This window comes from Lissotriton vulgaris, chromosome 2_1 (assembly GCF_964263255.1).
Source record: "Lissotriton vulgaris chromosome 2_1, aLisVul1.2, whole genome shotgun sequence".
Classification (NCBI taxonomy): domain Eukaryota; kingdom Metazoa; phylum Chordata; class Amphibia; order Caudata; family Salamandridae; genus Lissotriton; species Lissotriton vulgaris.
Window position 1 is genome coordinate 666,635,422 of NC_141687.1, and position 13,429 is coordinate 666,648,850.

The window sequence follows — 13,429 nt, forward strand, 5'->3', positions numbered from 1 at the left end:
TTTAAATCTCTGGAAACTTGGCAGACAACTGCTATATGACGGGCTGAATTTTGAAGAACCTGTCATGGTCTGGCTTGTCCCAGTCAGTGCTTTAGAATGACCACTGAAATGCAGTTGCAGAATCAAAAAGTTGTCTCTGCTCATGAGCAGTGTGAAGTGATTCGGATACCACGAGGTGAAACTCTGTTTTGCCAAGCACAAGAAGACCCTGCTAGGAGACTGGTCAAAGTCGCGGTCCAAAGCAAAGATTCGGTCCTGGCCCAATTCTCGCTTCAGAAATTGACAAAGTCGTTCCAGTGGTAGGTCTTCGGTCAAGATTTAAATCTTCCATTAGGTCTAAAAAGAAACATAAGAAATCAAAGGCCATTTATTGAGGCATTAACAGATGAATTGTTCGGCACCTGGGCAAAGTCTTGTTATTGCCTCTCCAGCCAACAGGCAAATAGCGGAAAGCCATCATCCTGACCCGGGTGACCCTGCTTTCCTGTCTCAACACCCTTCCACTGAAAGTTTCATTGTGTAGGCATCCCACAAACTGGTCTAACCCCAACACGTTTCTGACTACTCCTGCCAATGGGTAATTCAAGGGAATAGAGATGTTGGGAAGCAAGTTTTTTTCCAGCAGCTTTGTTCTCCTTTCAGTGAATGGCAGCTCTCTACTGAGATGCTACTTCCAGGACCTTTGGGACTTGGTGGCTCAAGTCCTCACTGATGTTCCTGGAGATATCCGGCCTGCCTTTGCCAAGGCCATTCAGTATGGTCGGAATGCGGCCGAGTTCACAATTTTGTTGTGGCTTGGACACCACCAATTCCATTGGCACCAGTGCTGCAATTCCCCACCATGCTTGCTACAGTTCACTGGGTTTTCAGGTGACATTCAGTCCTCCCACATGGGCATGCCATTTGATGGGACTCACCTGTTCGCGGGTTGGGGTAGACTCTGCTTTTGTGAAGTTAAAGGGGAGTAAGGTCACAGCTCACCCTCTAGGCTTATTTTTTCTACCTTTCAATCCACACCAGACCTACTGCTCGTTTTGCAGCTTGGGCCAAGATGCCCCATTCCCCCAGCTACAGCATGGCACCCAACAGTTGCGTCTGTGGTGGCCACTGCTCCCACAGCCAAACTCAACAGGCTTCTTAGTTTCCAGCTCCGCTGCCACCCCACCTGCCAAACCCCTTTCCCATGACATCTGTGTAACACAGCCACCGGGTCGGAAGCGGAATGCAAAGATTCTTGCTGGTTGACAGGCATAACCTCAGACAGGTGTGTTCTGCAAATTATTAAGAAGGACTATGCCCTTTCCTTCCAGTGCCGTAGCAACTTCCAACATCTCCCTAATGACTGGTAGAGGACCATCTTTTCATCTTGCGGCAGAAAGTTCAGTTGACTCGCCGTATCCTTCTACTCAGTCGTATCCTGCCACTGCGCTTTGATGTTTTTCTCCAGATCCATCCCTCATAGGGGCCCGGCTTCAGGGAGACGTGTCTGCAGCTTACCAGTAACTCTGGCCTGCTGACTTTTTTACCCTGATAGATTCTCCAACGTAAGTAAATTTTAGACCCCTTTTTTGAATACAGCTCCAATCCTTAGGTGGCTATCCACAGGCAACCTCTCAGGCATATACTTGTGTGTCCTGATAATGAACCCACCATCCTAGTCGGGATTGAAACTTTGTCGTCCAGTACATCTTGACTCAAATGGTTCATTTGGATTTATGTGGAGCACAAGATGTTCTCGGTATTGTGACTGTTCTTTACATCCATTTACCTTTGAAGTCACCATGTGTGTAAATGCCTGCGGTCTGGAAATCTGTTGACTTCCAACCTTTTTACCCACTAAACTTTGTTTATGTCTTGCTTTTTATTGTGTATTTAATAAATACATTGTTTCCCCATTTGGACACTATCAACACAGGTCTCAATGTGGTTCTGTTTACCACTGGCCTATACCTCTTTTGTTGGGAGCTTTTCCTCTTATAATACATTGCATACCCTCAGTCCCTCTTGACTCACAGGGTTCCCTTGTTTTTTTATAAACATAAAAACTCTCCTTTCTTTCAGCGCCATCGCAACATCTAAATGACTGGTAGAGGACTATCTTTCCATCTTGCGGCAGAAATGGCAAGCCCTTTTAATTAAGAGGCCTATCGAGAGGATGGATGTTCCATAAGTGGGCGGCCGTTGCTATTGCTCTACTTTCTGGTGCCCAAGAAGAACAGAGGCCTTTGTCATATTTTAGATCTGCGACCCCTCTATGCCTTCCTCTGGTGAGGAAAGTGTGAGTGGGAAGCCGCTCTTTTCGTGTCCTTGCTGCAAAACTTTGGAACTGTCTTCTTGTCTTTATCAGAAGCATCAACAATCACACTGCTTTTCGTAAAGCCATAAAAACTCATCTCTTTCCGATGTTATAGGCCCGGTGTTCTGTCTCTGTCGCCTCGTCAACAGCTGCATTTGCTAGCGCTGGGACGCCCCTTAGCTGGGGGTACCTGTGGGCTTTACAAAATTTATAAACGCAACATTTCAGAGCATGATCATTTAAATAAATATTCTAAACTTCTTTTGTGTCTTTTTGCTTTTTTATTGTGGATAAGCACAGGTGAGAGAGCGAAGGGGCGTATCCTGTTACCGTGATCCCTGAGAGGGTTGAGAGTGTTGTGTTTTGGGGTGCCAATTCACTTGCTTCTCTGGTGTGGTTAGCAGGGCAAGTGAGGCACTATAGCTAGTTGGACTCTGGCTCTGGAGACTGAGGTGGTGTGATGACTCAGTCCCTACAAGCTGATGTTCCATGGTCCCAAGCATAGATCTGTTCCAGAGCAGAATCCCTGCAACAGCAGATTCCGTAATCCTTATTCACCCGGTTGAAAACGGAGGTCTGGCAGCTACTTTGAGACAGTGATACTCCTATGATTGCGCTGGGAACTCTCTACCACTCAGTATACAATGGGATGGGAATATGCACTCTTTGGTACGCAATTTTATAAATCCACACGCCTTAGACATGCATTGACGGCTGATGCGGTGGACTGGTTGGGCCTCCTGGAATTACTACCTTAGGGAGCAATCTGGTGGATGGCCCACTTGGCCATGAGGCGGTTTTCACCATGTGCAGAGTACTCAAATAATATATCTGTAATCTAGGACGAAGGCAGAAAGATCAGTATCATAGCCTGAATATCCTAGACTCTCTTCCCTGGGAGAAGAGTACGAAACCGGACTGTGTCCTGAATGGCTACAATGAAGGGGAGAGTCTGAGAAGGAGTCAGGTGTGACTTCAGCACGTTGCTAGTGAACCCTAAAAATTCTAGTCATTTAGCTTTACTCGCAGGGGAAGTGGATTAGATTACTCTGTCTTATAAAGTGACAGAACTTTTTATGGTACATGGATTATTGGCCATGCTAATAGTATTTTTATTATGCATATATTTTCAAGTTGTGGAAGGTCCAAGCTAAAATGGAAGGTGGGACCTGTTTGGAATCCTGCGAGGGCTAAAACCACTGTTGGGTTTCTTTGACCCCACAGTTCGTCAAGTCATAATCCAGGCCACCATTCTATCGAGGCTGGACTATGTATGCACACAAACAACAGCTGTAGTATTGTTCAAAGGAAAATGATGCCTATAACACGTACAGTCCAGCACAGAGACTACTACAATGGGCCATGCTGAAAGCCCACGACACTGGTAGGGTGTGTTCTGCATGATATAAAGACATTTTGATAGGGTAATCATTTTGAGGTTGTCCTCAATTCTCACAATCATCTGAGGGAGTTTCCTCCATCTAGACACATCTCCATAGGGATTCGTCAGAAGAGGTTCCAGATTCGGTTCCCAGAAGGGTGTTGGTTAATATAGAAGCCCTCTGTTGTAATCCGCACTCTTATCGGGGACATATTCCTGTGGTCTCAGACACCAATATGATAGAGTATCGATTTGCCCCAGTTCACCCTATAGCCTGAATAGTCTCCAAAGGTCCCCACCCTCTCAAGCAGGGAGCTCCAGTGTCTTGGTGGGGTCAACAACATAGACCAGGACATCCTCCGCATCTAGAGAAAACCTTTCCTTCTGCCACTGCCCTTTGTTGCCGCCTCTGTCATAAGCCTAATCCAGTTAGCTAGGGTCTCTATGCAAAGGGCAAACAGGAAGGGGCTGACTATGCATCCCTGCCCAGTTCCCCTTCCCAGTCGGAACATTGCAGGTTTCACCCCATTCATGCGCACTGCCACAGTGTGCTCTGTATAGAGCAGGGTGACTCCAACTGCAGAAGCGTGGGACAAAGCACCGTAAGACTGCAAAGAGGTAGGGCCAGTGGATTGAATCATACTCCCTTCTCGGCATCAGTGGAAATTATCCCCAATGATGATGGGGATGTGTTCTCCCTAGGTCCAGTTAACACTTCAGACACCAGTGATTCTGATGCGTCGAATGTTCAGACATGAACCCCGTCTGATCCCTATGTATTTACAAGGTTATCTCCCTATTAAGCCTGCCGGCTAGCACAGCAGCTAACAGTTTGGTTGCAACATTTAGGAGGAAGATAAAGCAATAGGATCCAGATTAATTTTTTGGTTTGCCCTCCATATGTATGAGTGTGATCAGAGCATGCCTGAAGTCTGGGGAGCAGTCAGAGTTCACGAGAGTCCTCAAATATTACCAGCAGGTGTAGACACACCAGCTTCCCATGTCTCTTAGAGACCTGTCTGGAACCTGTTGGGCCTTGTGTTTTCCCACTCTGCATGGATCTTAATGCCTCCGGGAGCTCTCCTAGGGCAAGATTCCCCCTCCATCCTTTCATCTGCCGCTCCCCCCAATGCGCAGGCGGCTCAAGGAGTCTATAAACCTCATTATACACACCTCATCTCTCAGAGTCCTGGGAGCATAGAAATCATAATACTATCTGGCAAATTCCCTAGCAGTGTCAGTCGCCTTTCTGATTTGCTCCATAGCAGCTGTGGTGAACTCACCCTCCTATCTAGCCTCCTCTTTACTGTGTCCATCCATGTCCCCGATGTCATATTTTCCTCTGCATTTAAAGATAATGCTGGCGAGCCGGTCCCTCCGCAGCCACTCAATATTTTGTCCTAGCCAGTTCCAAGAGGCGAGCAGCCTCGGTTGTAGTCCCATTCAATTGTACTGCTTGACACAAGTCTTTTTTATTGACTGTTTAATAATTTAAGGTTATTCGGGTTAATATGCGCAGATCTTTAGATTTCAATTTTTGTAACTATTTCAAAATGCATTCATGTTTTCAACTTTAGGTTAGAAAGTGGATTTCCTGCTGGAACCTGAGTACTGAGAAGAAGCACACACTTTTGAGACTGCTTTATGAAGCCCTTGTTGACAGCAAAAAAAGGTATTTTTATTCAAATTAAAGATTTTGATAACTTCATAACTATATGTTAAGTTGGTTATAGTTCATATTTATCCCCATGTTGAGCAGAAAAATAAATGAAAGAAATCATTGTTTATATCTCAACACAGATGATGACTGTCTTCTAGGGAAAGTGTAAAAATGTATGTTAATTGAGAACCATTGCAATCAATATGAATCATTTTAATTTGCTGAACTATTTGTAAAAATGTAGTTGTTTATTAAGGAAAATATTAGTTTCTAATCACATTTTCATCAAACTAATTTATACAAATTTAACATATCTTAACCCATCTGACAGATTAGTTAACACAATAAATCTGTAAATTCTCTTTACATTTTCTTTTTTTGAAGTATAGTACATAGTAACAAATCACAGTAAATGATTAATCGATGATTAAAGAAGATATGCCAAGTAAACCCTGCTCAGCCTAACTCAACCAATCTGTTTTCACTTATGAAAATATATTTGCAACAAAAACACATTTTTTACAATACAGCATATTATCCTTTTCTGAAAAATTAGAACATCTATTAAACTGTATCATTCATGACAAAGGCTTTTGACTGAAAGCACCACTATATCAAAGCTCTCTGAAATGAAAAAATGATGTGGGGAATGGTTATCCAGTGATTAGGCTGTCATTTTAGTGAAAGTTGACAATTACTTTTTAAGCATCCTAGTAGCTGCACTTTCCTTTCATGCCCAGTGAGGTCAAGCAGACTCAAACCTCAATTATGCTCCTCATCCACCAGTCACGAGGGGAATATTTAAGAACTTACAGGAGATACCTTAATGATTAAAATGTGTTTTTAGTAAGTATTGTTTCTTTTTCCATCAGTGTAGCAAGTTTTGTATTATAAATCTTTTCTGGATTCATATGCTGTGCATTTTTCTAGTGGTTGCTACCAAAAAACTCTTTTGTGCTTTTTTAAACATTTTTTTTGTTTTCATTTTCTTCTGTCTGGGTGTCGTCTAATACCATTTGGTGCTAAGTCTGCCCCCTTGTGATGTCAGATGTGCGCTTGGGATGCCTCCACTGCCTGTTCTAAATCTTCAGATTCTTTTTTCTACTGTTGAGCCTGGAAGCAATATACGAAGAGAAGTGTTCAAGAAAGTTGACAGACCGTCGATAGTCAAGGGAAATAAACAACTTGCAGAGAACACCGGTATAAGGAAGAGTGAGCGAAAATGCTTCAACGGGGAGTTGCAATTGACAGGTTAAATTGAAAGTATGACCTTTCAGATTCTGCCTGAAGTACCACCGTAAGTTTGCATAAAGGCACAAACACAAAGTCTGTGACCTCTGCCTGCCTAGAGACTTCAGAATCGATAGCTGTGAAGCTTACGCCAAATTTAATTTGAAGACTTTAAGAACCTTCTCCTGCTGAATTGTGCTCTGCATTAAGATCTGCTACACACTGGCTGAAAAGTAGCTTCCGGAAGGTATGCATGGTCATTCTACCTGGGCAAAAGTGCAACCACATCATTACTACACAGAGTCTGTGTTCTAGACATCTGCCAGACGGCTACATGCACATCCCTCCATACGTTCACAAAGCACTACTGTATGGGCGGTCAGAATGGCGGAGAAGGATATTTTGCCCACATGGTGCTGCAGTCCATTCCCAGACCCTCCTCTAAATAGGTGCTGCTTTGGGATCTGCAGCTGGAAGTTTCTATCGGAAGAACAAGTTACTTAATGTTCTTTATGGTAGGGACTCCATCAAGCCACAGATTTCTTACTGACTACCATCCTCCCTGTTCAGTGAATGGCCTCCGTCCATTAATAAGATCCTAAGTCTGGGAATCAGCCCTGGACGCTGCAGATACAACAGGCAGACAGCTGGCTACAGGGACAACTTTGAGAAGGCAGTCCTGGTTGTGGGTATCAGTTTTCAAAAACGAGGTGCAGGGGGAGTTTCCAGAGCTACACCTCGCAACTCTGTACAGCACACAGCCCCACAAGCACCACAACAGTGGCAGTTCCAAACATCACATCTTCATCCCTTTTTGGGGTGAAGCAAGAGAAATGCGACAGCTTTCATGAGGAGCAAGCTCCTCAATGAAGTGACTTCACACAGCAGTTCCCCAACCACATAATAGGAGCCTTTACTATACTCAAAACCATCCAACATAGGTATTGGATAAAACTGAAATGGCCGCCACCATTTGTATGACTAAGATAGAAACCACACAGAAAGATGAAAGACTTTCCCTCCAACATTAGGGAGAAGAGCTCTAAAAAAATCAAGACATAGGAAAAGTTCTTCGGGCAGGGGTTGACCAGGAAATTTACTGTAATCTAGATATTTGCTTCCTAAACACATTCATAAAGAGTTAAAGATTCAAGATGACAAATCTTCAGTATGTCATTTCGCTAATGCGGAAAAAGGACCACATGGCAACCAAAGATTTAAAGAACTCCTACTTGCACATTCCCATGAATCACAAAAACAAGATTCCTGTGCTATGTTATAAACCAGGTCTTTATCAATTAAGGCTACAAGCCTTTGGCATCAAATCAGCTCCAAGGGCGCTTACAAAGTGTCTGGCTGCTTTAGCAGTACACTTAAGAAGAAAAGGGGCACACAAATGCCCCTACATAGACAACTGGCTGGTGAAAGCTATCTTGCTCTCGAAGTGCAGATGAACACCAGAACGGTCATGTGACACACTTCATGATTAAGGATTTTTCTTCAACTTAGAAAAGTCATTGCCACTACCAGAGAGAGAGAAAAAGTGTTTTGAGGAGCAAGGATGAAAACGGTGGTGGCAAGTACCTTCCCCACATCTAAGAGGATTGAGTTGCGAACAAAGAAAGCTTGCTGCTACCGCAACGGGTCAATCTCTCACAGTGAAGACAGTAGGGAAAATGATGGGAATGGTGGCCTCATGCATCCCACTAATTCCTTATGCAAGACTGCATATGAGACCAACCCAGGAATGGATGAAAAACCAAAAGTCCCAGGTGACTGGGAGTTGAGAAGATGTAATGGTTTGTATGCAAAAGGAACAGGAGGAGATGACCTGGTGCAACAGAGACATAACAGTGGGGAGACCTTTCATGCATCCAAACCCAACACTGACCATCACCACAGATGCATCCCACATAGGATTGGGAAATGCACATGGGGGATCTCAACATTGGGGGACTATGTAAAGCTCAAAAGCAGTCCAACACACAAATGCGCTGAAGTTCAAGACTCTCTACATAGCCCTAAAAACCTTTCAAACATAGGTGTGAGGGAAGACTGCAATTCATAACAGACAACCAAACCACTATATTTTACCTCAAGAAAACAAGGAGGAACAAATCCTATAGAACAAATTCATTCAGACTATCAAAACAAGCTCAGGAAATCTTGATGAGCCATCCACAAAAGTATACCCACAACTGCAATCCACCTGTACAAAAACAAAAGTGAAAACATGACCCGACACCTCACTGTGTGCCATGTCCCCTAACACTAGAGGTAGTATTTGTAAGTCTCCCTTACAGCAGGCCTTACAGCCCTAAGGCAGGGTGCTTAAAATTACATTTGAATGCATACCTGCATGAGCAGATATGCCCCTGTGCTGGTCAGTTCCATTATTGCCAGTGCAAGTGAACAGAGAAGTCTTTTTAGAACGTACTGGACACTGGTGAAAACTAATTCCCCAGCTACATGATGGCTTCACTGAAAATAGGGATGTTTGGCATCAAACATCTCATATTCACAAACCCACCCTGATTCCAGTGGTTGATTTGGGAGTACATACACACAGAGGGCACCTAAGAGGTGCGCCCTGAAACCCTACCAGACTCTGGTATGTTGGCTGACTGGTCTCTGTCAGTCTGCCACCCGAGACAGATTTCTGACCACCCAGGGTGATGGAATTTGCTCTCAGGAAGTCAGAAACAAATCCTGAACAGGAAGAGGGTGTTCACAACCCTCCCTCAGAATGACCCAGGAATTAGCCCTCCTACGCCAGCTATCTTCAAAGAAGCTCCCATCTTTGAAATGCGAATCTAGCTCCCCTTACAGGAGAAGAGATTGATCCGCCTTTGTCCAGAGCCCTGTGGCACCTGGCCGGGTGGGAAAATTAGCTTGTTAGGTAGGCATGCCCACCCCAGGCTAGTACTACCCCTAATGTGGCCTAACCTGATGACGGTATGATTTTCAGAAGTGGCCATCTTTGCTTTGGCACACTTGGGAACTCTGCCACAGGGTTATGTTCTCTTCCCACAGGAAGTGGGCATATAGGGGGCGTAGTGACTCCCAAGGATCAGTAGCTTATTGGCTGGTGGTGGTGGTCTGCTAGTGCTGCCTTGGACCTTTCCCACCATTCATCTTTACTCCTGGAGATTGGTCTCATAAGTCGCTGTACTGTACCTGAATGCCACATTGACTTTCCCTCCCATAGGATAACATTGCAGCTTCTAAAAATTGCACTGTTGACTTTTTGAACTGAAAATAATTTCAATGTAAAAAAGTTCTTACCTGAACGAATTGCTTCCGGTGCCTAAACATATAAAGATAAATGTTATTTTTATAAATTGGTATGGATCTCCTTATTAAGTAGTGTGTCTCATTTATTGACCAGTGTGTGGATTTTCAGATTTCTTGCACTCCTCTAAAATAAGCCTAAGGTATCTCAACCTCATTATCCCCTAGAAGAGCACCTTAGGATTTCTAAAGCAAACCCCAGTTCACTTTGAGGGAACCCATTGACTCTTTGCACAACATATATAATTGTGATATATTGTATAAAGAGTCGGCTTCCTACAGTAGCCTACAAAAGAGGACATATAGGGAGAAGTGTCTTCACTGTACCTGTCATAAAAAGGTTTCCAGAAGGAGCAAAAAGAGTAGCTCCACCCAGATGAGCACCATCACCGATGTGGAACCTCTACTTGGTGCTAGAACAACTTATTGAGAACTTTTTGAACTCGTACGCAAGGCAGAGCTTAGGTTAAATCTCAAGACTGCTTTTCTGCTTTTGATAACTTTACTATGTAGGGTAAGTGAGCTGCAAGCCCGAACTACGCGTTACCCGACCAGGCAGTCCAAGAACAACAGACTTAAGTCGAGGAAGCCTTCATAGACTAGATATGTGTAGGGCAGTGATGTACTACTTGGAAAGGACAAAAGTCTTCAGCAAGGGAAGCCAATTCTGTCCTTTGCAAACTACAACTAGGGTGCACCGGTATGAAAAGGCACCATCTCAAGATGGAAAGTGCAGATAATTGAAACACGCCACAAGAAGGCAAGCGTGCAACCAGATACAAGACCCAGAGCTATTCCATGGATGAGGAAAAAGGGAGACACTCTAGCCTTCCTAGCAAATGTGCTGTTAAATGATATATGTATAGTGGGAAGGTGATCATCACTTCAAGAAATGTACAAAACACTACTGCGTGTATATTCAATTAATTAAGGGACTAAAGCTCCCGAAGCATTTGTTTTCCAGTCCATGCTTATTTCACTCCAACCTCCAAAGGTAAACATGGATACAAAAACAATGCACAACTTGTGAATCCAGAAAAGGTTCATGTTGAAAAACAAAAGGGTTACTAACCAGTAAGAGTAGTTTTCAGCTTGAATGGTTTTCTGGATTCACATGCAAATCACGCACCTCCCCCAAGAAATGAGGTGCACTGGGCTCAAGCAAAGTAAGAACTTGAGACCACCTCTAAATACACCAGAAAGAAAGGAAAAAAAAGAACAAAAGGACTAAGAAGTGTATTCCAGAGGCAACCACTAGTTATTAGAAAAATTCACAGCAAGTGAATCCAGAAACGTCTTAGAGCGTCAAAACAGCTTTTACTGGTAACAACTTTGTTTTTCCTTGCACCTCAAAGCATTGGGAAGATTTACTATAAAGTGGCTGAGCAAACCAGCTGATCAGAAATACTAGTCTGTGTCTTGGAGAATATCACCTAGGCAGTGTATGTGACTAAAAATGACTCCATAGTTAAAACAGTTGTTTGATTTAAAATCTATATAGGACATTTTAATTTACAAATGTACAACCATCACATTGCATTGCAGTCCTTTCATTCAACCTAGGAGAGTCTGTTAACACAACGTGAAGAATGTATCAGAACACCTAAGTTGAATCAAGTGCATCTTACAGATTTTAACTCTCCTAGTGTAATATCCAATAGTCCAGTAGGATGAGCAGTTCGGGTCCCTCAGTCAACATACTAAAGCCGAAATTGAGCAAGAAGTCCGGAAAGTCTGGAACTTAAAGTTAAAACACTCTTGCCCTGGCCAAGCATATAAAGTAATTGTCAGTTTTGTCGGCCTACATAAGAAATGGTTGCCAGGTGCATGTATAGTGAGCTTTAATACCATGGGTTGCATAGTTCAGCTTTTGATAAACGAAAATGTCATGAGGTCTGTCTAACTAGTAGTGCTGATTCAGGATATTCATATGTCCCTTAAAGATTTACAGATTTCCTAGTAGCAAGCATCAGCATGGACAACAGCAGGTACAGCTTATTGTAATTTTGCATTGTCTTCAGGAGATATATGAGGAACGTTTCTCGATATATCGGCATTACAATCCTTGTTATAGTCATAGCATCGTGTCTCTCTACATTGTCTGCCAGACCTTCCTAGTTAAGGTATGATCACCAGATAGGCAGGATGAAACCCACTTCACCATAGCTGAGATTCAACTTGTGCAAATGTACTGTGCATTTCAGAGACCATGTGCACACAGAACAGCATCTTGAAGTATTCAGTACACAATTGGAGAAACAAACCACAGATCTCAGTAGGGGATGCCATGACTTATAATTAAATTGCCTTCCTACACCTCTATACCATGCTGCAGTGTGTGCTTGGGGGAAATTATATGATTAAGATTATCTAAATTTAAAAGATTAGACTCCCTCGAAGATAGGTTTCTCAAAGCAGGTGAGGCCACTAGTTGTTCCCTTTCTCCCTTTATTAAAGAGTATAATGCTGCAAATGAAAGTATGGTCAGGCTATGCCTTTACTAGGAGACTTGTCAACCGCTTCTAAAACAAAAGCTCTGACACAATGGCCTTGCCACCTACCCTAATGACATGGATCAAAATTCTCTATACCCAACCAGTGGCGAATATAAAAGTTAATCAACACGTCTCCTATTTAATACAAATACAACGTGGCACGCAACTGGGGTGCCCACTGTCACCCCTACTGTTCGCCATAGCACTGGAACCACTGGCGTGCAAGATTCGCTAAAGTCACGCGGACACAGCATTAAGGTTTGTACAGCGTCCAATAGGTATATCCATGTTCACTGATGACATGGTGCTATATGTAAGAGGACCTCAAACCCATTTATCTCCACTGCTGCATAGATATAGCAAGTGCGGCAGACACTCTAGCCTACAAATAAACTGGGGTAAGTCCACCATTATCCCCCTCACCACTAAAACGACACAGCACCGAGTAGAGTTCCTATTAAAATGGAGTATTGAACCGGTTTAGTACCTAGTTATCTGGTACCATCGGGACCCCAATGTAGTGATTAGAGGAAATAATGGAACTAAAATTGCTAACATAGAAGAACAAATAAACAGATGGATTTGTCTACCGATATCCCTGGCGGATAGAATGGCCATTGTAAAAATGGTGATACTCCCAAAACAATATACCAATTCAGCCACCTACAGCTGTTTTTCAGAGGTCACCACAAACATAACCAGACTCATTTGGGCTTGGAAACAAGCCCGCATAGAATTAAATACATTGACATGGCCATATAATAAGGGTGGGTTTGCGGTGACAGATCTATTACTATACTATTTATGAGTTCGAGCACAATATGCACATTATTGGTTTCATCTACCACACACCGCAGTCGAAGATGGAGATGCACAGCCCCTCCCACTACGATGTATTCTGCCTCATCCGCACCCCCATGTCGCTAGAAATGAAATGAACACAATAAAAACCACAAACTCTGCATGGCAACGCATGGGAAAGCTGACACAGAAATTGCCACTTTATGCACCAGCATTACCTTTACATCATCCTGCTGGGTTGAACGTGACTCACACAGGTAACGGTATGGCGATGC

The 13,429-nt window shown here is 43.4% G+C and overlaps 1 protein-coding gene across 2 annotated transcripts in view; it reads left to right on the top strand.

The window, feature by feature from the left end:
* The window catches only part of EIF3M (eukaryotic translation initiation factor 3 subunit M), a 206,788-nt gene that overhangs the window by 87,499 nt on the left and 105,860 nt on the right, over window positions 1-13,429 (top strand). For both annotated transcript variants that reach the window (XM_086955849.1, XM_086955850.1), the window contains exon 5: window positions 5,255-5,349. In XM_086955849.1, the coding sequence (XP_086811975.1) occupies window positions 5,255-5,349 (95 nt within the window). The remainder of the gene's footprint in view (window positions 1-5,254; window positions 5,350-13,429) is intronic.